Source organism: Stegodyphus dumicola, chromosome 1, assembly GCF_044657685.1.
Source record: "Stegodyphus dumicola isolate Sdum_Otavi_A_Nest chromosome 1, ASM4465768v1".
NCBI lineage: Eukaryota > Metazoa > Arthropoda > Arachnida > Araneae > Eresidae > Stegodyphus > Stegodyphus dumicola.
Genome location: NC_140768.1, coordinates 116,543,878 through 116,563,892, shown reverse-complemented (window position 1 = coordinate 116,563,892; position 20,015 = coordinate 116,543,878). Strand labels below are relative to the sequence as shown.

The 20,015-nt window shown below is 30.9% G+C and overlaps 2 protein-coding genes across 2 annotated transcripts in view; one reads left to right on the top strand and one right to left on the bottom strand.

The window, feature by feature from the left end:
• Nucleotides 1–5,466, top strand: part of LOC118201257 (protein tyrosine phosphatase type IVA 1-like) — a 78,859-nt gene extending 73,393 nt beyond the window's left edge. Inside the window, exon 6 of the mRNA XM_085819709.1 lies at nt 5,403–5,466. Within this exon, the coding sequence (XP_085675835.1) occupies nt 5,403–5,451 (49 nt within the window). The 3' untranslated portion in view covers nt 5,452–5,466. The remainder of the gene's footprint in view (nt 1–5,402) is intronic.
• Tango11 (transport and golgi organization 11) overlaps nt 4,523–20,015 on the bottom strand; it is a 53,095-nt gene continuing 37,602 nt past the window's right edge. Inside the window, exon 3 of the mRNA XM_085819706.1 lies at nt 4,523–5,529. Within this exon, the coding sequence (XP_085675832.1) occupies nt 5,319–5,529 (211 nt within the window). The 3' untranslated portion in view covers nt 4,523–5,318. The remainder of the gene's footprint in view (nt 5,530–20,015) is intronic.

Sequence of the window (20,015 nt, the reverse complement as noted above, 5' to 3'; positions counted from 1 at the left end):
ACTTTAGATGTAAATTCTATAAATTTAAAAACTTTTACATTGAAGTAATACAATTTTATAAAATTTATAAACCAGCATTAAAATTTTGCCATTTTTATAGGACTAATACATCAGATTTTATTATTTATATTAAATGGCACTAGATTTATGAGAAAACAAAATTATTCTCTGAAGAGAATTTAAGTTTAAAATGGAAGATTTAAAAAAAAAAAAAAAAAAAAAAGTTACATTTATGTAAAGAATTTAATACCAATTTCTGAAACTGCATCAGTCTTCTATGATATATATATCTCATTTTTAATAATTACAGGAAACTAATAAAAATCATTGTATTTATCAATCTATATACTTAGTAAATCTTTTAAAATATTAGTATCTTTAGCTTATTAGATCTTTTCATTGGAAGAAATCATAATAAAATACCCAATAGAGAATTGATAATTTACTAGATTAAAATCTAAAACCATATTGTTTTGAAAACTTAATTTTGTTAGAACATTTTAATCCTTTTTTAATAATACAAGCCTTTTCTGATGGTCCTCCACAAAGGCCCTTCATATAATTGCTTATGAGGGCTATTATATAGGCTCATGAGAAATATTCATATTGGCTTGATAATGTTTATCATATACAGATGCATATTTATAATTATTCCTTGCTTGAGTTATTTAATTATTGTGTTACGATGCTTAACCTTCTGGCTGCTCATCCCACGAGCATGTTTTTTCTACCTTTATTGAGGAACGCATCTCGCCTTTTCACCATTTAACCAGTGAAATAAATTATATATGGTATTAGACATTTAATTTAGGTTTTAACCAACAGATGTCATCAGTCATCCCCTCAATTGCAGAATAAGAAAGTACTTGTTATTTTTTGCTCTTAACTTCACTATATTTGTCGCTTTTTTCTAATCAGAAATTGCTGCTATAGAATAGAAAACATTCAGATTGAGTATATATTCCTGATGATTTGTCAGATTCTGAAAGTGATTTTAGTTTTGATAAGGATATAGATTTTTCAGACTGCTCCTAAGATAGCAAAGCTTTGAACCCTGTTTCGAACTCTATCGTACTAAACTACATTTCTAAGGTATTTTTTCCTCAGTGCATTATATTTTCTTAAGTTTTATACATTTTGCTTTTTTATATTATGTAATAAATACAAGGTGATCAGCGAATAAGCCCTGATTTCAAAATTAAATATCTCTACAACAAAGATCTATAGAATTATGCGGTAAACTGTAAAAATGGTGTACAAAAGTTTAGAAAATTTAGTTACGAAAATCGTTAACAGATGGCGCTCTACACTGAAAACTCTTTCTCTGAAAGGAGTAAAAAAAATATTAGTTAAAAAAATAAAGTGAAGCAGCCTTTGCAGTCAAAATAAATTTTTTTCAAAATGTTCACCGTTCGAAACAATGAGGTGGTATTTGACATCACGTCTTGCAATGTCTCTACGGAAATGGAATCACATGCAACACCAATCAAGGATTCAAGCTCATCTAGAGTATCGGTTGTTTCGATAGACAGCGTCTTTCAATGCGCCCCACAGAAAGAAGTCACAAGGACTCAAATCAGGAGAATATGGAGTCCAAGCTATTTCTGTGTCAGTAAATTGAGAATAATCTAACGCAATTACTCTATTCCCAAAGTATTCATGAAGAAAGTGAAAAACTTTATTTGTTCGATGTGGTCGAGCCCCATCTTGCCGTGCTGACAAATTCTTCCAAAATTGTAACGTAACGTTCAGTAGTTACCGTTTCTCGTACGAAAAAGGGTCCGATAATGCCTCTGGCGCATACCACAGCCCAACTTTAGGCGAATACAGTGCTTTTTCTTCACACAAATGAGGATTTTCGGTACTCCAAAATCTCCAGTTTTGTTTATTAATGATTCCATTCAAATGAAAATGTGCCTCATCTGTCAACCAGATGCAGCTCACATCAAATCTGTCGTTGTCGATCATTCTTAGAATCTGATTCACAAAGTCAACCCTTTGTTGCACAGCTTTCATGGGTATGGGCCTGAAGACTTCGGATTTTGTATGGAAACAGCCGTAGGCTATTTTTAAATATTTTTTGTGCGCTCGTGTACTTCAAACCTGTCTCTGATGCAATCTGTCGGATGCTTTCCCTGAACAAATCCAGAAACTTTGGCTGCATTTTCAGGGGTGACTATAGTTTGCTTAGGCCCAACGTTTCCCTTTCGATCATCAGCCAGTCCATTCGAATTTCGCGAAGAGCATGTGAATGGTTTTCGCATTGGGTCCAACTGGAACATTGAAACGGTTTTGAAAACTGCGACGTGTTGCCGTAGGACTGTGTTTTAATTGGTGAAATTCCAGAACCAAAATACCACGTTGTTCAATGGAATACATTATTTCACTTTTTACGCTAGCCTCTTTTTACTAACCAACAGTTGTACTGATCATTTTCGACTTCAAAGCACATTTTAAAGGCTATTGATAATCATTGCGATTAGAGCACCATTTGTTAACGATTTTCATAACTAAATTTTATAAACTTTTGTACACCATTTTTACACTTTTGCTAATAAACGTACAGTTTACCGCATAATTCTATCGATCTTTGTTGTAGAGATATTTAATTTTGAAATAAGGGCTTATTTATTGATCACCCTGTAGAAATTAACTGTTATTCAATTGAAATTTATTTATTTTTTTTTTAGCATCTGAAACTGGTTTTTCTGACAGCTTAGTTTCTCATGATAAAAATTTGTATAAAAAAATCTTTTCTAGAAAGAAAAAATGCATATTTCAATTCTCTAGTATATAAATTTAAAATATGAAAAAAATACACAATTTTTGAGATTATTTCGGTCCACGAATTAAGCAATCGGAGGGTTAAGGGGCTTATGAATGCCGAAATATTTTATATTAAAGGAAACTTATACACGCTTATAAAAAGTTTTACAGTATTCTTTAACTTTCAGATAACGGGGAATCTTATATGTGTTCATATGTACATAAAATTCCATATTTTACAATCAGAATTAGCCTCTCTGAGAGATCTTACAGATTTAATTTTCAGTTCCAGAAAATTTTACTTTCTATTCACATAATTAAATTATTTTACAGCACAATATACAATTCTGATGACTTCTTTGCATTTGTCCTAGGTTAATATCAAAACAGTTCTCGGATTCCCCCCCCCTCTTTTTTCAAAATGTGGCAATGCGTATAAAAATCGGTAGTTAATTATCTAATTGCTTTAGCAACATTTTTATCATTCATTAACAGTACTCTTATCTTGCAAGTACTGACTAACTAGGTAAGAAAACATAAAAGTGTCTATGGCAACCAAATTGAACTGCTACGTGCAGTTATCTCAAAGTGGCTGTGCCTGAAGCAATTTTATATGGCCCGTGAATATATTTCAACTGTGTATTTGAAATACAATGTGTAACTAACAAATTTCTTGCAGGTACCAACCATTAGATCTGGTAATTAAATATAATTTTTTCCTTCGCATTACTGTTACTGTTGTTGTTTATGCGTGTTTTTGTATATGTTTAGGAAGTAAAATGAAAATTTAGTTTTAAATGTTTATTTTGTTGGGAGAAAAAACTGTGGACCCAACAGCTGCTTTCGGATTGTACTGTCAACCCGCAAACAGTATGTGAAATTCTCAATCACATTACAACAGACCACTTCATTTTATTATAAATATAGAAATATAATGTTATACAGTCAAAAGTCTTTAATCCGGATGTCCATAATCCGGACCTCAAAGCTACAAAGTTTCTGCGCATACGTAAACGCATGCGCAAGGTGGGGGGGGCAATGAACTGGAAATTGATCTGTCAGCACTATCCTCATCTTCAGGGCAGATGTTTTTATTTTATTTGGCTTATAATTCCTTACTAAATGTAGTATTTCATCTCGATGTACTCCGTCTTTGATATGATTTAAATCAAATTCCTCGTCATTATAAATATCACGAATACATATCAAATAGTTTTTTGGTTGCAATTTTCTAATTTCGATTTTGCGTAATGTATGCTTTGCGCATGCACGTGTTGAAAGAAATGTTTAATAAACAAATATTAAGTTTTTTTTTTTTTTTTTTTTGTAAATTTTGATACCCTTTAGATCATAATTGCTCTTTATTTCATAAATTACGATTTCATATTTTTAATTTTATAATTTCTGCATGCCATCTTAGCAGATTAAAATTGATGATCTATAATCCGGAATTGGCGAAGTCTCGACGAGTCTGGATTAAAGACTTTCGACTGTAGCACGTTTCTGTTTGTTACAATGTGCCTAGTTTAAAGCTGTGCAAATAAAAGCCTTCAATGTTTCTAAATTTATACAATTACCTGTATTTCAAGAAACCTAGTAGGGAATCTGGTAGAGAATCTCAAAATTATTTGGTTCACAAAAACAGTTTGGAATTTTATAAATAATTAGATTACTAGAGTTCTTATCGATATGAGCAAGATAATGTACTTCTTAAAATGTTTTATATTGTATAATGATTCAAAAGATATTCATTAACTTGAAGAAAAAAATTCATTTTTTATTGTATTTTTATAAAAGTTATTTTTAAGGTTTTCCTTTCATTTTCTTCATAAGTCATATACACTGCAAGCTAGAATTTTTTTTTTTTTTTTTTTTTTTTTTTTTTTTTTTTTACTCAGTGAAGAGTCTTATAAATAAGAGTGAAAGGCTCAGTGGTGAAAAAAGTTTTGAGAAACCCTGCTGTAAATTGTATTTTACATCTCAAAAACATTGATCAAAAAAAGAAAAAATTATTTAAATTATATATCTTTACATTACATGCAACTTTACATAGACAAAAATTCTTGCTTTCAGCCCAAAACACAGAACAGATTTTAAAAATTGAGATTATACAAAAGATCATTAACATATATTCAGGATATATGTCTTTAATAGCAATACCATCAAATGTAAGAGACCAACAAGTATAAGAAAATAATGTATTTACAATAGTTGTAAATATGATTTCACATGTATTAAATATTATTTGCGACTTAAAGTTTTGCTTCAAAAATATATCATAAAACAACGATTAAATAAATATGACACATAAAACTACTTTTCACAGAAAAGCAGACACACTAACACATTTTTGAATTTATATTATTATACATTGTGCACTTACCCAATACATGTTAATGCCTTATTGAAGAAAGTATATTTTTTTGTAACATACAACTAGAAGATTACATGTAATCAAAATGAAGGAAATCTAAGTTTTGCTCTAAGAGCAAACAATTTTTATCTTATTTTTTTAAACTAGGTATTATTACGCAAAATAAGACTGTAAAAGTTTAAAAATGTTTATGAAGCCAAATTAAACCTTTTAATAAAAAGTATGAAACACCCAATGTACAAATTATTATTTCTCTTTGTAGACGCTGTTGGTTGTCTTGCTCGAGGGCTAGAACCCTACGAGACAGCTGACGGACCTGTCTGCGAAGGAGAGCAACTTCGTCATCTGGATCTGCAGAACTCAAAGATGATTCGTTGAGGTCACTTGCTCTGAAATAAGCCATATATATTTAATTTCTTTTTGATATTTTGAAAGTAATAAAAACAGTTTTAAATTTCTCTGAAGTCAAATATTAGCAGGAATAAATTAATAATTCCATATTTTCAATTATTTATCTATATTTATAAATCACAGAAAATGTTTTTCATAATTTCGAAAAATGTCTTGAATTCTAATTAAGTACCACCTTGATAGCAAACATTAACCCTCTCGGCGTTACGGATGGATTTTTCCGTATTGAAAGATGGCTTTCCAAATCATCACACACGGATTATTTTGCCAGCTTTTGATGGATCCGAAAGCATTTCAAACAATTTTTCCGCCTCGAAATCGTTGAGGACAGAATATTTTGCACTGTCGTTCCCTCCGACCTCCTGCCGCGCTTAATTGGTAGCGGGGAAACAGCGATCGTTAGAGAAAGACGTTACAATGGGAGGGACATAAATAAAAACATCAAATCCAGCCGTACCATCTGCAGACCTGAGGGCGATTTTTGTGCCGAAACTGAAAAATACTAAAGCCTTCAACGCAAACCTTTGTGTATGCGAAAAAAAATTTCTTCTGCAAAAGTAAAAGTAATTTGCACAGAACCCATGAAAAACTTTTAAAGAATTCAGCATCACCTAATTTACAAATAATTTCTTTTAGCATAGAATAAATACTTAAACAGGTATCTTACAATGACTGTAGAAACAGAGAAATTTGATATAATTTTTGTTTTAGCTGTGCACATTCATTAAAAAGACTGTACTTTTTAAAGTTATTATAACAGTTCACAAAAAGAGTTACTTCAATATATATTTTGAATAATTGTTCTTAAATAAAAATGAGATTTTTTAAAGAGTTCAAATCGTGCAATTCCATTTCAAACTAATGTGTCATTTATATGTTTGTATCGAAATTCATTTAGTTGTGTAAATGTGAAGTATGGACATTTTATTATTGAAATGTGAGGACAAAGTGCGTTTCCTTAAAGAAAAATTCGTTTTAATCTTCTGATTTCTCGTCTAAAACGAACTACTGAGAAACTTCCTTGGCATTATATGAAAATCATTCGCAAATAATATCGTATTTGATAAAATCGCATTTTAGTGTTGATAAAATAAAGTACATGAAATCATATGATGCATTTTTTACCCTATGCAAAATACTCCTGTTTTACTGAAAGTGTTATCGAATAAAAAGGTGTGAATGATATTTGATTATGAATATTTTACTGTTATGAAGATGTGTTTATTTCCAAATTTTGAAACGGTTGGGACATAAAATTCTCAGCAGGTCAGAGTAAATATTTCTGAAAAATTGTTGTTAGTAGAAAAGAAATGTAAATAGCTTTTTATAAAATCGTCACAAGCATTATACGAAGGTGGAAAAAATATGATGGTGATCTGGGTGATGGAAAAAATTTCGAAGAAGGAAATAAGAATTTCCGATTATTTGTCTATATCAAGATTAAAATGACACAATTAGATGCTCAGATAAAAATAGACAACTTTAACTTTTATGGAGGACTTTGGATGAGAAAACAATTTGTTATTTACGACTATGGTTAATTAAAACAAAGGAGGGCTGTCTCTGTATGGAAAGGGATGCCTTCTTGGAAGACCTTTTAAAGAAAACTGGCTCATATTCACATTACAAGTGGGAAAACTCAATTCCAGATCAAACTACTAGTGTTCAGTGATGTTACTGCTTGGCCGCTAGTGGGCATTATTTATGATTAAGGACTGATGAGCTATGTTAAATTAGGTACTGATTACCATTTATTTAAAAATTCATTAGTTAGTACTCATGATTGGTACTCATGTATATGTTTTAATAGCAATCAATGCTTCCTATTGTGATTTACATTTCCAGTGATCATGAATAACAATCAATGCTTACTATTGTGATTTACATTTTCAGTGATGTTAATCTCGTAATTAATAATCTTGGCTCTGTGCCTAAGAGCAGTAAAACTTCAACTGAGGACTTTGTAAGCGGAACTGGCTCATATTTCCATAGTTAATACAAATGTGGTAATATTATGTTTGTCACTGTCAATGATACCAATTGTATGATTTGGTATTCACTTTCGGAGCAAAAATACTGAGAAAGATATCAATTTGGGGACAAATAAAAAAGAATTGATGAAATAAATATTATAAAAAAGCAAAATTCTTTTATATCTGGGTCATTTGTTACCATTTACTACGTGTTTTAATATCTTTTCATATTTTATTTCAGTATTGCTTTATTAATTCTTAAATATTTTGTAAAATGCAAAAAAATTGTGAAATTCCTAAATTCTTTCAATTCTAAATATAATTTTCTTTCCCAGTTCTAAAAATGTATTCTTGGTATTATAAAATAACAAAAATACATAGTATTCACTAAATTAATATGCAGCTATAGTTAATTAGTGCATTTTGGTAGTAGATTCATGATAGTTGTAATGTACACATGCTTCAAAAAGATTGCACGTCCAAACAATTTTTTCACTGTTCTGGGCAGAACCATGGTTCCAATTTCAAAGAAATAGATAAATAAATAAAAATAAAATAGGCTTCCACACAACGACAGTTTTTGACTCATTTTATTACAAATGTATGAAGCAAATTTCTTTTTGTTCTGCAAAAGAAATAAATATGTCAATGAATAATATGTTTTTCAGTGTGCTATTAGAATAAGAAATCCATACTCGTCTGACGCAAATTAACTGATATATATTTTTTATCAAAATTTTGCACAAGAGATTTCAAATATTACTTTCAAGCACTAACTACACAAAAGTTACATTTCTAAGTTTTTAAACGCAGTTTTCGATCGTTTCAGCATTATTTATAAGTGCTACGAATCGTCTTATTTCTCTAAATTATCTTTATCAAGGTACGAAACAACACATTCAGTGGCACTTTTTTCGCACAATCGCTTTGCAGACACTTAAATTTCAAACATGTCTCTCACACATTTGTAGACAAAACAGTCCATAACTGAAAGCCTAATTTTATTCAGTTAATTTCTTACATTAAAATCATAACCGCTTGTACTTTTTTAAAGATGTTCCTGGATAAATAGGCATTATTCTAAAATAGACACGATAAAATCATTTGAGATTTAATTTTTCCTTCTCAAAACAAACTATTTATTTCGCCAAAATATAATCTAAATTAATTTTAGAGCTATGAAATAAATTCAAGAAGACGAATAAATATTTTTAAATTCTCTCCTTTTATAAAAGCTCGAAAAAGAGAATATATATATATATCATGTGCATTTGGTGAATTGACGTATTAAAGGCATTGTTGTCTATAATATAAATATTTGCTCATTATTTTATGAAATAGAGTGTCTGGAGCTCATTCAAATACCCTGTAGAATTTTAATAAATTATTTTATAGGATACAAATACGCACATGCTTTTTATGAAATATGCAAACCTCATGCAAATATAATCCTGTTTTTATTAAAATTAAAGATTGAAATTTATTTTAATATTTACTCTACATAAAGAAATCTGCAGGCATCTTTATTCCCATTATTTTCTATTATTATCATCGCAAAATATAATAACAGTCTTTATCTTATAATATGCTAATTAAATTAGTTTAAAAATACGACCTGTGAAATTTTTATCCTCTTTGCTTCAGTTTTTCTTATGAAAGTTACACACTTTCTTTAACTTGATATAAGATCCATTTATTTTAAATACTTTTCTAAAACGTTTTATAAAAAATAAGAAGATAATGCTAGCACAAAATATTTGGTTGAAAAGTTATGTAAAATTGGGTTCAGTACCCAAAATTTTTTTAAAAAAAATGAAGACATATTTTATATTAGGTCCAAACGGGCAATTTGTTTCATTTACAGACACATACATGTTTTGAGAGCATTTGGATTAACGCCACTTAACCCAAATGCTCTCAAAACCCAGAAACAGCATATCATAAGAATTTCCGATACACAGGCTCGCACACTGGAGATAAAAATGTTTTATTCCTTACAGTGTTGCCATTGCACGCTTTGAAACTGTTGAGTTTTTTAATCAAAAATCCGTTAAATTTTTATAGAATATGAAACAGACAATAAAAACATATTAAAGATTCTAAATTCGGGCTTCCAAGTGTCCTTGTTTGGGTTGAGGACTATGTGATCCAAAATGTGATGACTCTAGGTAACATTGTTTTTCTGCAATGCGAAAAACATACATACGTTCATGTAGATTCTCATTATTTAGTTTCTTTAAATAAATACAGGGCAATAATATTTGATGGCAACAGTTTGAAAAGTGATTCGGGCATTTAAAGTGATTTGACGTAAAATGCCCTTCTGTACTTAACACTCATTTGGATTTGAAAACGTTGAGTTTCTTAATCAAAAACTCATAAATACTTTACAAAAGATGAAATAGATAATAAAACAAATTCCAAACTCAGGCTTCTAGATATCCATATTCGGCTGGAGACATACGTTATTCAAAATTTGATGGCTCTAGGTAGCGTCATTTTATCACAGTGCAAGAAACATACATACATTTATGCAAATTCTTCATTATTTAATTTCTTTAAATATAATACAGGGCGATAATATTTGGTGCCAACAATTTGAAAAGTGGCTCAGTCTTTTAAAGTTTCCAACGCAAAATGCCAAAACAAAATTAATAGGCTAATAGGTTTCTGGGCTAACGCCTTTTGGGTTAATAAGATAATTTTATATAAAATTCAAAATTAGCTCAAGATACTTCATATGGTTTGTAACTGAATAAACTCAAAAACCTAAAGTTATTCTACTTTTTGCTCTATAAATTACTATTCTTTCTTTAATTAGGCTAAATTGTAAAATATCTTTTACTTTCTTTAAAATAAGGAAATCGAAGTACAGTAATAAAATCGCATTATTTTAATTTCTCTATATTGTCATTTATTTCATAAGGAGCGAATACAGTGATTTAAAGTCCTGAGAGACCTTAAATTCTCACTTTTTTACATGTCTTTTTGATTTGAAAATATGTGCATTTTCCTCTAACAAAGAAACGTTTATAATGAAAGGAAAAAGAGAAAATTGTTTTAGTTAAAACATTTTAGTTAAAAAAATAAGCACCTATAAGCACTTTTCAAGCACATTTTAGAAAAAAAAAAAATAAGCACCTGTCTAATTACATTATACACAATTGCATGATCTTAAAAGAAAAATTAGACTTGTAATTTAAAATATGATAAATTCAGTATTAATTAAGAGAGAATGAGCATTACTCAATCATGGAAAACAATTATATTATTTTTTTAATTTTAAATAACAGTTCAATTCACAGAACTAGTTTACAATAAGATAAAAAAAATATGCAGAACTAAATCATATTACAAGATTTAACGATGAAATTTCTGTTCAAAATAGAGAAAATAAATAAAAATAAACCATATTTATTATATTCGCTTGGCACCTAAAATAAATACAATTTATTTTTCCAATCTTATTAATATTTAAATAACTTAAATCAAAATTCTGAACATTTTCTAAATTTTCATTGTATAACAGTTTTTCTTTAACAGATATTGCAGGCAAAGTAATTTAAGTAAAAATAAGTAAAAAAAAGGAGCTTTCCTGAAATCAGAAGATGGGAAATTTCTTCATGCAGTCATACTTTAACAGTAAAAGCTTAACTAACCGGCATACTCGGAAATTTCCGAATATCTGAAAATTCCGGATAGTCGAGCATAACTGGTAAAAGTGGAAAGGGGGGTAGGTTGTAGCTATTTCTTTAGATTTTTCAGCTAAATAATGCTCTTGACATTTCAATATGCGCATCATGTAAAAAATAGTCCAATGGAACTGAAAATTAATCTGCTTAGCAAGCACAGTAAAACTCTTTTATCTCTGCGAAATATCGCGAATGTTATTGCGCAATACGTGCGCCTTAATTCTTCCACATGTGATATTATGCAATCGGAATCAACAGCTGCCGGTATTCGGAGAATAAATAACTAAATAAAGGAAAATACCCCTTTGCTTCGTTTGGTTTTCACTGTCATGCGCACATGTGGCATATTTATCACCGAGCAGGACATGTCGCGCTGGTCATATTGATTGATAAAGAGATTTACCAATCTGGGGTGCTTGTCATTCTAATTTTGAACAGACTGCGCTAAATTTCCGGAATAAAATCATTCTTCGCTTAAGTTGGTACACCACAGAACTTTTAGTCCTATTCAATCCAAATGGGAAAGTGACAAAAAAAAAAAAAAAAAAGTCTCTTGCTTGCTTTGCTGCAAACTGTAACAGTTTCAATATTCGAGATTTTGTGGAGAAAGGGTAGAACCCCCAACTTCCGTACTGTATAATGCATAGGCAAACAAAACAAAACAAAACAAAACAAAACAAAAAAAAAAAAAAAAAAGAGAGAGAGAGAGAAAAGAAAAAAGAAATTATTTTGACTATTCGATTACTTTCACTTTATTTATGCCATTCCGAATATTATTCATTTGAAAACTAATTTGTGTTAAAACACTTACCCATTTTTGAAGTTTATCTGTACTTCAGCAGTTACTGCAAATACAGTCAAAAGTCTTTAATCCGGACTCGTCGGGAATTCGGTGATTCCGGATTATCGATTTTTCCGGATTATAGATCATCAGTTTAAATTTGGTAAGATGGCATGCAGAAATTATAAAATTAAAAATATGAAACCGTAATTTATAAAATAACGAGCAATTATGATCTAAAGGGTATCAAAATTTACAAAAAAAGAGCTTAATATTTATTTGTTTACTTTATTAAACATTTCTTTCAACGCGCGCATGCGTAAAGCATACATTATGCATAGCCGAAATTAGAAAATTGCAACCAGAAAACTATTTGATTTGTATTTGTGATATTTATAATGACGAGGAATTTGATTTAAATCATATCAAAGACGAAGTACATCGAGATGAAATACTACATTTAATAAGGAATTATAAGCCGAATAAAATAAAAACATCTGCCCTGAAGATAACGATAGTGTTGACAAATCAACTTTCAGTTCATTGCGCGCCATTCAGTTCATTAATGGACTTCGAAACATACTTTCGCTTTGTAGATTCTTTATATATCAGTAAATATATATCGGAAATTCTATTTGACATAATCGGAAGTTCAAGCTTACTTTTATAAAATTGCTCTAACAATCCAATTCGAAGATTAAGGAACAACGCAATCTGCAACATTAACTGAAATAGGTAATTAGATAATTTTAGCTCATACCGTCAGTTATACATTAAACGCGCATGCGTAAACGTATTATGCGCATGCGCACATGTATATTTGCAGTTGTAAATGTCTTATGCCCACGTGTAAATGCCTATGCGCATGCGTGAACGGGACGCATGCACAGAAAGTTTTTAGCTTTGAGGTCCGGATTATGGGTGTCCGAATTAACGACTTTTGATTGTATTATAAGTATTCATACATATGTTCATAATATAAGCATACCGATCATAATAAACGTGAATATGAACTCACCACGCGGAACAAGAATATAAATTATTAAAATCTTGATAGAAATTCAAACGTGTGTAGTATTGGGTTGGAGCAAAAGAATACAGAATGTACTGGAATTTTCTACCACTTTCGCAATTCTTTGACCAATAGAGCAACATGCACATTATGTTAATGCAGAGAAAGGAGCGGAAAGCTATTTCTGGGATTATGATTCACCATCTAATGTTCGATATAATTATGATTCACCATCTAATGTTCGATTGTATTATAAGTATTCATACATATGTTCATAATATAAGCATACCGATCATAATAAACGTGAATATGAACTCACCACGCGGAACAAGAATATAAATTATTAAAATCTTGATAGAAATTCAAACGTGTGTAGTATTGGGTTGGAGCAAAAGAATACAGAATGTACTGGAATTTTCTACCACTTTCGCAATTCTTTGACCAATAGAGCAACATGCACATTATGTTAATGCAGAGAAAGGAGCGGAAAGCTATTTCTGGGATTATGATTCACCATCTAATGTTCGATATAAGTTAGAAAAGTTGTTGATTTAGTTTCGGCTTTGGTACGGAGAATAAATGTACGTTCGTTAAAAAAAAAAAAAAAAAAGCACTAAAAGCAAAAAATAAGCACTAAAAAAAAGTAAGTGCTTTAGAGAAAAAATAAGCACCTATAAGGGCTTGTATATTTTATTTTCAAATATAAGTTCTTATAAACACTTGTAAGGACCACTACGAACTCTGATGAATCCAACCCTTTAGCCAGTATTCAAACCCGAACGAGCTACAAGTATTCAGCCACCTTTACTGCTCTATTGAAGGGCCCTTAAAAAAATTGATAAAGAAAAAGTATTGAAACAACCAGTTTAATTTACTAACCTATATTTCTCAATCGACAGTACATAAATTACGCATATGAGGGGATTATTTGTGAATAAATAAGTTGTATTGCACTTTTCTCCACTACTTCACATTACGATGGGATTATTGCATTTCAAAGTTATTTCTCACGAATTAATTTTGCTCCGTTCTTGATTTTTTATTTGTTCAAAGAGAAAATTTCACACTTTAAATAAAAAAATACACAAGAAGATACTTTACGCAAAATTTGGCGTAAGCAGTTTTCTTAATTTTGCTTTGAAAATATTCCAGGGTAATCATTTTCATTACTGGAAGAAATATGAAAAACATATTTACTACATTATAAGTGTCAACACCCAGTACGTCCTTATTCTTTTGAAAACGTGAAAGATTACTCTTTCTAAAATAAATTAGAAAATATATTTATATGCAAATAGAATATTTGTTGAAAATGAAATAGACCTTCAACCTTTGAATATAATGATGGTTTTAGACGAAATTTCTACCCATGAAAAGAAATTGATGTATAATTAATTCTTCATGAACATTTAAACCTGTTCTGAAAAATACTTTTGATGACTGCATGTATAAGTTACAGATATTTTTTCTCTGCTGACATAAACAAAAGCCAATTTTAGAAAGAAAAATTCTCGTTAAAGATATACCTCCTTTGCCTGATAGTCCAATGTAATATTTGTTAAAGTCAAATGATGAAACACAACCAATGTATCTCAGATTTTCTTTTTTATGTTATGATAACAAAATTATTGAAAAAAGCAGGTTTAAAGTTCTGTTATTGTTATGTAAAGCTTTATTATTGCTGTAAATTCATCTCAAAAGCTAATTGCATTGAAATCTCATTCTAATCATCTAATGGTAATAATAATTATTATTATTATTATTATTTCATTAAATTAGTCATTACCATTATTTTGTTAATGACAATATGGTATTAAAAATCGCATTCCAACCTGCCGACTTACAAAGCTAGTTCATATTTATTATATTTTGTAAAATTTTGTTCTCATTCTCTAATTTCTAATATGAAAATACGCGAATATAAATGAAGTATGAAAACAAAGTTATAAAATTCAGAAATTATTGCCGAGATTGATCAGAAATAGTCAGTGAAATGTAAACATTGCATACATTTTTTCTAAATAAATAGTGCACTGGATATGCATCCAGTGTACTATTTATTTAGATCTTCATTTAAATGAAAGCCAAATAATCATCGAAAAAAATCGCAAATCTAGCAACCCATCTACTATGGGACAGCATCCGACAAACATGTAAATTTTACTGCATACATGTAGGGGACTAACGACTTTTCTCATTAGGAAAATGTCAAAGAGGGGGCAAAACTTTTTTGGATTGCACCGGTCTGAAGGCTATATTATGAGAATTTCGGCCCGGTTTTAGAATGTTAATACTCTTATAATTTTTCAATGCAGGGATTTCTAAGAGCACATGTTTATTTGCTCTGCTTCACCCGCTAAAAAAAAAAAAAAAAAAAAAAGTAGTGGAATAGTAAAATATAACTGATATTTTCTTAGATTTTAAAGAAAACAATATCATTATGGCACAATTAATAAACTCGTGACTTTCCTTACTCATGGTTATACACAAAAGCGGAAAATTGCATGACAAAAACTTAGACATCTGTAATTTTGATTAGCAAATAAACAAGTTTTTTTACTTCATGTTTAGTTAACTAATTCTGTCATTATATCAAGTAAATTGTGAAATATTATTTATATCCGAAGCTTCAAATAAACTCTAGATCAAAAATACCCGAAGTTGCAAATAAAATAAGAAATTTTCTAAGTTAACAAGATATTTTACTTTATTAAAAAAAGTAAACTATCTTGGGAACTATCGAAAATCATATTGTTTTAGCAAGTAATCGGAGGTAAATTCAATATCTAAAGTGAAGGGTATTTAGTAGAAACACAAAAATATTTTGATATTACTGTCGTATGCACATTGATTTCCACAAAATTTAAATATATATATACATAAACACGCACAAACATATGTTTACATAGATAAAAATGGAGGTTTATGAATGGGGGAAAAAAATTTAACATTTACATTTTTTTTTTCTTTTAAAGTCTTGATTTTCAATTTCCCTCAAAATTTTCATTTGATAACAAAATCCATAGCATAAAGCGAACAGTTACTGTTACAAGGTCAGATCGCTTTCTAAGCATTCTACTTCTTGAAAACTCCCGAAGGGCAAAGTTCTGACAGTGATTGATACTTTTACAGCCGACAATTAGTTCATCATCTGGATGATTCTCCGCAATGGTAGGAGGGTATAGAAAAAATGCTTAACGTTTTCGTTGATACAGTGACAGAAACCTTCCACGCTTTTAAAGCAATTTCTTGACAAAGCTGCTGACGCTTTACAAAAAAATACCTTCGGAGGGTTAAAGGAGTCTGTTTTTGTATTTAAAGAAATAAATATTTCAAACAAATCATTTATTCATAAATACCACATACAAACTGACTTTTAAATATCTCACTTAATTTTGGCAATAAATTATATGAAATGAAATAATAACCAAGTATTTTATGCGTATTCTTAGTACATAATTTTTCATTAATCAAGTCTCCTTCTCTGCAAACAATAATTTTCAAGTCACTTCAGTTCTATGCAACTGCATATTTCAAAGTAGTCAAAAGTCTTTAATCCCGACTCGCTAAGACTTCGGCGATTCTGGATTATCGATTTTTCCGGATTATAGATCATCAGTTTAAATCTGGTCAGATGGCATGCAGAAATTATAAACTTAAAAATATGAAATCATAATTTAAGAAATAAAGAGCAATTATGATCTAAAGGGTATCAAAATTCACAAAAAAAGATTAATATTTATTTGTTTACTTTATTAAACATTTCTTTCAATGCGCGCATGCATAAAGCATACATTATGCATAGTCGAAATTAGAAAATTGCAACCAGAAAACTATTTGATGTGTATTCGTGATATTTATAATGACGAGGAATTTGATTTAAATCATATCAAAGACGAAGTACATCGAGATGAAATACTACATTTTGTATGGAATTATAAGCCGAATAAAATAAAAACATCTGCCCTGAAGATAAGGATAGTGCTGACAGATCAACTTCCAGTTCATAGCATGCCGCAGCCAACTGGGCCATTTCTCGCCAAATGTGGCAACCCTAAAACTGCTTTGCGGGGAAGCCATCTTACCGTGCCTGTACATTTCGAGCCCCCTCCCAAGGACTGCACGTCCCGGCAGTACAACCTTTGGTCAGAAGCCTAATTCGATACAAACAAAATGTTTTAAAACATACAGATAACATAAACAATGAAACAGATATTTACACTATGTACAAATTACATACACAAATTAAACAAATCACAATTTTAAATTTCTACAAAATTAAAGTTCAGAATGAATTTCAGTCTTGGTCTTTTCATTTAAATATACCCGGGTCAAATACTTTTCCACTGCAGTTCTCAAATGTATTTCTGTTTTGCATATCACAGTCTGAATATTCAGTCTTTTAAGAATTGTCATCCACATGAATATCAGAAACAGTTTGTTCACCATTCTGTAGTTTGTTCGCATCATGTGTACAGTTCACCGCATTACTTTTAGCAGCTGGTACATGCACATTTTCCTCTGTTTCCTGAGAACCAACGCCAAATCCGGTCCTTTACAAGGAGAAGTATTCAGGTTTAGAATCAAGTCCTTGTCTTTAAAACCTGCACTATGAGGCATACACCCAGTTTGTGAGGTGGGTGAATTTTCTTGCAATACTGGAGCACACTGCTTAAGCTGTATATCAGCTTCTCCCATCTCTGCATCACACAAATTTTCAGATGGTTCAGTTCTTGCTAACTGCGACTTCGTAATTTCACCATCAGTTTCAACGAACTTAACAGTGACATTTTCCCTTTCTTTAACTTCCACTTCAGGCACTTGAGAATCAAAAGCTTCTTTACCGTCTTTTATTTCTTCATGTTTTCATTCTTTTTCTTTAATCCTGTTAGATGTTTTATATTTAATTTCTTGATCATTCTCAGACAATTCATTAGCTACTTCCTTCTTTTCTTCATCCTTTGATTCTTCAGATGCCACTTCTTTCATATCCACATAGTCTTTTATAGCTCCAGTTTCTTCTGTAAGCTCCACTTTCAGCTGTTAGATTTGCTCTTGCACATTTTCTTGGCCGACATTTATCTCTTCTCGTCTGCCTTCCTTCTCTTCTAGTCCGGCTTTGATCTCAGCTGTCATCTCTTTATAACCAGCTTTTATCTCATCATATCCGTCTTTTATCTCAGCATATCTGGCTTTCAGCTTCTCCTGTCTGGCTTCCATCTTTTATTGGAATTCAGCAAAGGCAGTCACGAGCTGTTTTAATAGATCTTCCATTGGTCTTGTCACTGGTATTCACCCTCATACCCCACTTCTGACACCAATTGTTACGTTTTTCTTCCGACACCAGTTGTTACGTTATTTTCTTCCTTCACGTTTGTACGGGTTTCGTGAGGATTTGGAGTGAATAATGACAATACTACTTGATGAAGTATCGAAACACACTTTATTGGCCTGTTTAGTACAAAGTCTGTAATCCAGACGTCCATTATCCGGAATGATATATAATCCGGACATCAAAGCCACAAACTTAGGCATGCATGAAAAGCATTTACCCATGCGCGCTTCAGATAGTGAAAGAAGTGACAGAGACGAAACGAAAAAGAAAAAATTTCGATTGACAAGTTAGTCGGTATTCTCGACACAGCAATTACAGGACTTGAACAGTGGAACTTTGTAACTGAACAAGAAATTACGTCTGTTTATAGAATTAAAGAGAAAGTATTAGCACAAAAAATGAAGCAACTTAAACAACTTACATTGAAAAAAATGCTTAATAAAGTAAACAAATAAATACTAAGCTTTTTTTTTTTTGTAAATTTTGATACCCTTTAGATCATAATTGCTCTTTATTTCATAAATTACGATTTCATATTTTTAATTGTATAATTTTTTCATGCCAACTTACCAGATTTAAATTGATGATCTATAATCCGGAATCGCCGAAGTCCCGACGAGTCCGGATTACGGACTTTGTACTGTATTATCAGGACAGCTCCAAAACATGTTTTTACAGTCGTCGATGAACTACTGTAAACACGCTGACACGATCAGCGACACAGCTCCCAGGTTATCAGGCTATTATGGTGGAGACAGCTTCAAGGCAAAGCACTAGAGTACAGCTCCCGACTCTGCTTGGTCATTCTCGGAAATTCACGTACTCTCGACACTCTCCACTCTATCCACGCACGGTTTGATCACATGCTAATGGGTTGGCTGCATGGTTATTCTTTGTTGTTCCCCCCATGTGAAATGTGAATTTGAGCCATTTTGAACCTAGGCCAAGCTACAGGTGTTTCATGGTTTAACCACCAAACACGAATTGATTTATTATAGCACTCATGGAATTTTCAGTTCAAACAAAATTATCTTAATATAAGACAGAAGTATTCAGTAAAATTTGCCTATGTATCACTGCTCGAGTCTGAATGGGAAAGAGAAATTATATTAGAACAAAGCAAATACATACTGGATTGGGTTATTTGATTATGACAAAATATACACGGACTTATGCTCTTATGCCTATGAGAAGGGATACATTCACAGAGGACTTTTTAAGGGAAAAGGTTTTGATTTAAATTCTGAGAAAAGCAGACATATGTGGAAAGACTTCATGCTGCTTGTCCATTAAAATAAAAATAAAAAAGGTACTTACGTATTATCGCAACCAGGTTGGCGCGATTTGTAAGTTTGAGTAAAAAAGTATGAATAGAAAGAAAATGTACATTTATTAATTACAGATAATTTTTAATACAGTTTTTTATATTATTTTGTTTTAAAATATAAAATAGCAATTAAACCCTTCTGGTTTCGAATTTGAATAAGTTGCAGAATTATTTTTTCAGCGGAAATCTTTTGGCTATTGCTTTTACCACTGATTGAAAACCGTCTTCGCCATTAACAGCTTGAGCTTGGCACCATATAAATTCGATAAGGTATGAGTCAAGATGATGATGGGCTGTTCCTCTCTGTTTTTTGTTGCGCCATTGGCTGAGCCTCATATGTGCTC